Genomic DNA, 6,000 nt, shown 5'->3' with positions numbered 1-6,000 from the left:
AGTGGACTGGTGACTATATTATATTATATAGGTGAGTGCCGGCTGCTTTGGAAATATATATATATATATATATATAACAGTATAACACCGTTAGATACATCATATGACAAAGCTTTATCAAAATCTGTCTGTCTGCCTGTAAAAGTGCCGTCACTGCAATGCCTTATTTGGCACACTGTTGGGATACAAAGCATCATATAAAGGGTACATTGCAAACTGTACAAAAAAAAATCTGCATGTAACATAACATAACATGCAGCATACAGTAGATGTGTAAACAGAGAGGCACAATGTGTGCGTATTGAACATTATATTTCCATTTTTTTAATAATAAGAGAGAGAACAACATTCTTGTAAGATTCAAATAAAATGTCTTTGAACAGAATGCGAGTGGCCAAGCCTTTTATGTGCCGCCAACAAGATTCGAAGTGCTTTAAGTTTAAAGTGGAAGAATATGAAGATTGCGGATGAGGCTTCAAAGTGGAAACAGTTCTGCTCTGTGATTGATGAAGGTATTTCTGTTCATTTGTTTATCAGTGAATTCCATAAAAAAAAAAAAAATTCATGTATTTATGAATAATTTCCCAAATATGGCTTTGGCATAGCATGGTCTTTATTTACCGACCAGTTGCACCTATTTGGAACATTAATGAATCATAGATATAGAAAGTCAGTATATCCCACCACCACCACCACCACCACAACAACAACCAATGCAGATCTTATGGTGCCCATACACTTGTGCGATGCCCCGCGACATTGCGGGACATCGCACCTGAACTGCCAAAGTCATTACCATGCGATCATGCAATAGATCGCATGGTAATCATGTGATGGGCACGTCACCGCCATTTGGGAGCGGCCTCTGGCTGCTGCCGGCGGGTGCCCATCACGAATCGTAGTCCGATATATTGCATGTGTTTTTAAAAACACATGCGATCGCACTGCGATGCGATAAATATTAAGTGCAGCACATACTATCATGAGACGCGATATTCGAGCGGCCGAAATCGAAGGATTGTATGCCGTATCTCACAAGTGTATGGGCTACATTAGACTGCATCCATTATCTACCCTTGGTTCAGGCACCTACCATAGCCTATAAGTGGGTCATCCCTGCATTCAATAATCCGTTGGCTAGTAGTGTAATGTATTTGTACATTTTATAGCTTGTTTGCTCTTTATCCCACCATTAGACATTGGGAGTTTAATGTTGTACTCTGCGTCTTGAGCTGTCTTTGAGAAGGTGACGATGGACACCATGTCATCTCCGATGTCCACCTGAGACCTCCAGCGTCTACAAATAAATATTTTTTTTAGAGCCCTCTGGAAGTCCCGGTTCAGGAAAGCATACAACATGGGGTTGATGGTGGAATTACAATACCCCAACCATGTAATGAACTTGAAGGTGTTCACCAGAACGGGGCTGGTGGAGCTTGTGCCCTTGGCTGCTATCCAAACATTCAGGACAAAGTACGGCAGCCAGCACATGACAAATACCGAGATGATTATGCTCATGGTCCTGGTAGCCTTATTCTCTAGTTGCAAGTTGTTCTGGCGCTTGCTGTTTGGGTGGTAATGGAGATCCAGCGTCTGAGACACGATGCGGGTGGCTTTTAATCTGGAAGCTCTGTAGATGAAGAAATACATACTGCACATGATCATGAATGGGATATAGAAGGCTAAGGAGGAGGCCACTATGGCGAAGGTCCAGTTGGTCACAAAGATGCATTCTTTCCCATTATCAAAGTCAATCCCCGGTATTTCATTCCAGCCTTGCATGACCGGTAGGAAGGAGATCAGAGAGGAGTAGACCCATATCGTCACCGTCATAATGATACATCTGCCAATAAAACGGCAATCAGATTATGATTATATACCATTGGTAAATATTCAAATATATAGAGAAAAAAAAAGTGTTAAAACCAGTATGTGAAGTGCAGGAATTTATTTAAGGTTAAAATTTGGTACAAATGAAATTGTGTTCTGTGTAGATTATCATGATGGACTGGTGAATGATCAGTACAGTAAAGATCTAGATCTAGTACTGAAAACAGATAGGTAAAAGGGTGATGTAGTTGGGATCCCGCCAGTGAGAATACCTGCACCGGAATCCCACACCTCTCAGAATACTGACGCCAAAACATCAGTAAGTTCAAGTTCAACTTTTGACTGGGTATGTGTGACCTTATGGGCTCAGAGATAAGTGTCTCAGATAAGTGTGCATGTGCTCTACTGAGACACAGTCAGGGACTTGCGTAAAGCTCTACTGGGGGCTTTTCAGATGTTCGCCTGGGGACAATGCATCAGAAGGCCGCAGTAGGAATTTCTTTTTTAATTAGTAGAAGAAAATTGTGACACTTTCTCACAAAGGCATATGACGTCTACCACTACCTACAGAAAAATATTTATAAAAAGATCCCTAAAGCTGGGTACACACTAAATGATATCCTGTACAATGTGCCGATTCCAACGCATCATCCACGACATCATCTAGTGTGTATGCTCTATGTTGCTGACGATGCGCACTCCGGCGCCTCGCCAGCCACATCGCCCGTCAGCCGTGCATGCATGTTCGACGGGCGATATCCCCAGTGAGGGCCATGCCCCCCCCGCCGCCATTCGTTGCTGGCAGCATTGGCAAGTGTGTATGCACCTGCCGACGCCTGCCCCGCCGCCGGGTCCCGTCGCTGATGACATCGCTGGGCACACATGTCATCTAGTGTATACCCAGCAATAGACAACACATTGTTTTTCATAAACAACCTACATGTCTGTTTAATGTAGCAGGTGTCAACATTTTTTTGGGTGTCAAGATTTTAACCATGTCAACATGATGACATTCAACATTATTGTGTTACCCTTTTGACTGTTGACATTTTTATTGTCAAAAACATGACTGCACACCATACTGAGGGGGTGTAGCCCAAAATGTCAACATCACAGTGTTGACAGTTATGATGTCAATATTGTTGAAATGTCAACATTGAACATGCCGGCACCTGAAGTTTGTCGACATATACAAATGTCCAAACTCTGCAATTAATTGGCAGCAGAGGGGTGGTTAGGATTAGGCACTAGGGGTGGGGGTGGGCGGGTTAGGGGTAACAATGAATATTACGCCTGAAATTGCGCAATATCCACCAGAAGTCACAATGACGTCATTGATGGACCCACTGTACCAGGTAAGTCACTACTAGACCATCAGGGCCTAATCTAATCATGACGACATTTCAGCAGTGTCAACATAATGAATGTCAACACAATGAATGTTGACAAAATATATCACACCCCATACTGTCTGCAGGCAGCCCCTTGCTACCACAATATGCATACTGTACATCTTTATATCGAAACAACCATACATTAACCTGACAGATCAGGCCCGTATTTATCATACAAGTCAGTAACCCTAATACTGTTTTCATGAAATAATTTTTCCATCCTTATGTTTTATTTTTATCTAATTAACTAAATTGTGGTGGTTCGAGTTTATGAGATCTGCAACAGCTCACACTCAAATTCTACAATCAATTTACACGCCGGCACTGACTGGACAGAGCCCCCCCCTAGTGGTGGTCAATGTGAACTGAGTGTTGGAGAGGGTGAGCTATCCCAGGCTGTAGTGTTCCCCTAATTCTGCTGCATGAGCAGATTGGGGTGTTAGCTGAAACATAGAATTTAGGAAGAACAACCCATTAGCACTGTCATCTCAGGTATAATAATAACTACAGATACCGCAGATTCAACAGTAATAAAGGAGAAAACGATCTCAGCATCACAATACATTACTGCCTTCAATTAAATTTACATAATTTTACATTCAACTACCGAAGTTTTAAATGTCTATTTATTTTCATCGATCTCTCTTTTAATTTTGCAGATGACCTCTGCTCATCGACTTCAATGGTGGCAGTTGCAATTTGTCACCTGAGTGATGTACTGTATGTGAACGATTTCCATCTATACGATGCCACAAAGAGTGTGTGACAGGGATTAGGAACGCTTCCCTCCCCATTAATGTCCACATCACTCCATGTAGAAGACTGGACGCTTGATCAAATATCTTTACAGCCTCTCTGGCTCAATGCTTTAACATGAATTTATAACATACTCTGTCCATTTAAGCAATACCCTTGAGTGCAATAAAAGGCATACGTGACATTTCTCTGAGCGATGAGGTACAAATGAAGTGTAGTATACTGTATGACAGCGTGTCATTATTGTATGTTCATAATATACCAGACATGTAGTACAGAATTTTCACTTATAGAATTTTAAAATGCAAAAGCTTTTAGAAATTGGCCTATGTGTCCTCAGGTTCTAGCCAGAGCCAGATTTAGGGGTCAGGCCCAGGGCCATCTTAACAACAGTGTAGGCCCCTGGGCACAACAATGCACTGGGCCCCCTACCCATCCTCCAGCGGTAGGGGTGGGGGGTGGTATTAGCATCAGCTTTAATGTCCCGCGGGTAGGGGTAGGGGGTGTTCTATCTTCCACTCAGCATGTAGGACCTGGAGCAGTAATTTCTGCTAATTACTCCTTTACTGCACAGATGGGACTAAACTGTAGAAGGGGGCATTGGGCTGAATGAAGAATCCCTGGTACATGACTTCCAGGGTGGTAAGGGGTGTTTAATATGTAGGGGAGGGGTGGATAGTGGAGTGGGCTTAATAGTTATCATTTTCTAGTGGGAGGGCAGCTTGCTTGACTGCAGGTATCGCAAGTTCCTGAAGATATATTTCTTAGCTTTGAAATGGATAAAAAAACTAGAGAGTCCCACCTTTCAGAAGGTTCTAGGGACTTGGGGATCATAGTTCAGGAGCCAGAGCAATTCACCAATGAATATCTAAAACTGCATATTAGGCGTGTGTAGCTGGAGCAGGGACCAGCTGCTTGAAGGCTGATATCTCTGGTTCTGGGCATAGTATAGACAAGCTGCCAGTGTCCACTACAAGGGGAGAGTCACAGCTTTTGGAGTATACACTCAAAAAAACTCTAAATTAGACAGAACCCGAGATATCTAGCTGGGAGGAGCAAATAACAGGCTTGGATAGGGACCACCGCTTTCAAGTCGGATATCTCCGGTTCCCCAGGGCCGATTTTCAAAAATCTGGTACCCCTGGAAAGAGGGTACCCTCAGCTATCAGACTAGGGCCCTTGGGCAAGAGCCCATTGAGCCCATACGAAAAGACGGCCCTGGTCAGGCCGCCCCTAGGAACAATGATATTGCCCCCCCACAAAGCACAATGATATTGGCCACTGAACATCCAACCCCCCCTTAATTACTCACCCGCTGTACCTTTGCTTGGGTGCTTGGTGCCTCTACAGCCATTCCTCCCGACCCACATGTCCATCCGCCCGCCATCCACTGCTGCTCTGATGTGGGGAGGGGGGAGGGGCTGCTGTATATACATTGCGCCAGGTAGCCCATTATACACATTGTGCCAGGTCAAGCCTCTTATACACATTGCGCCAGGCCAAGCCCCTTATACACATTGCACCAGGTAGCCCCTTATACACATTGCACCAGGTAGAGCCCCTTATACATATTGCAGCAGGTAGCCCCTTATACACATTGCACCAGGTAGTGAGAGTGTTAGGTTTAGGCTGCAGGGAGAGGGGGTTAGGTTTAGGCTGCTAGAAGGGAGAGTTAGGGGGCCATTGAGGGAAGGTAACTATAGTTATCTTCCCCTGTCGGGATTCTCAAAATTGGGATGCCACGGTCGGTATTCTGACTGCCGACATCCCGATCCCAATCCTTCGGCATAAGTGCCATATCTGTTTCTCATGTCTCATTGGGAAAATGTTCTGCGAGTTATTATACATTGGTTTGTAATACTAAAACCATATTTAGACATTAAGATCACCTTGATTACCTATTTGGTTCCACTCTTAGCACTGGAAAATGCATCTGATGGACAAAGGGATGTATTAGGGTGCAGAAGCAGCTTATGCTGATTTAAATGATATGCGGCATAGCTATATTCTGTGTGGAATT

At 43.8% G+C, this 6,000-nt stretch overlaps 1 protein-coding gene across 2 annotated transcripts in view; it reads right to left on the bottom strand.

The window, feature by feature from the left end:
- Positions 1–308: 308 nt before the first annotated feature.
- The window catches only part of LOC134929491 (octopamine receptor-like), a 189,375-nt gene continuing 183,683 nt past the window's right edge, over positions 309–6,000 (bottom strand). For both annotated transcript variants that reach the window (XM_063925099.1, XM_063925101.1), the window contains exon 4: positions 309–1,843. In XM_063925099.1, the coding sequence (XP_063781169.1) occupies positions 1,138–1,843 (706 nt within the window). In that variant the 3' untranslated portion in view covers positions 309–1,137. The remainder of the gene's footprint in view (positions 1,844–6,000) is intronic.

Source organism: Pseudophryne corroboree, chromosome 1, assembly GCF_028390025.1.
Source record: "Pseudophryne corroboree isolate aPseCor3 chromosome 1, aPseCor3.hap2, whole genome shotgun sequence".
In the NCBI taxonomy this organism is placed as follows: domain Eukaryota; kingdom Metazoa; phylum Chordata; class Amphibia; order Anura; family Myobatrachidae; genus Pseudophryne; species Pseudophryne corroboree.
Note: the sequence above shows the minus strand (reverse complement) of the source record. Positions and strands in the feature narration are given on the sequence as shown.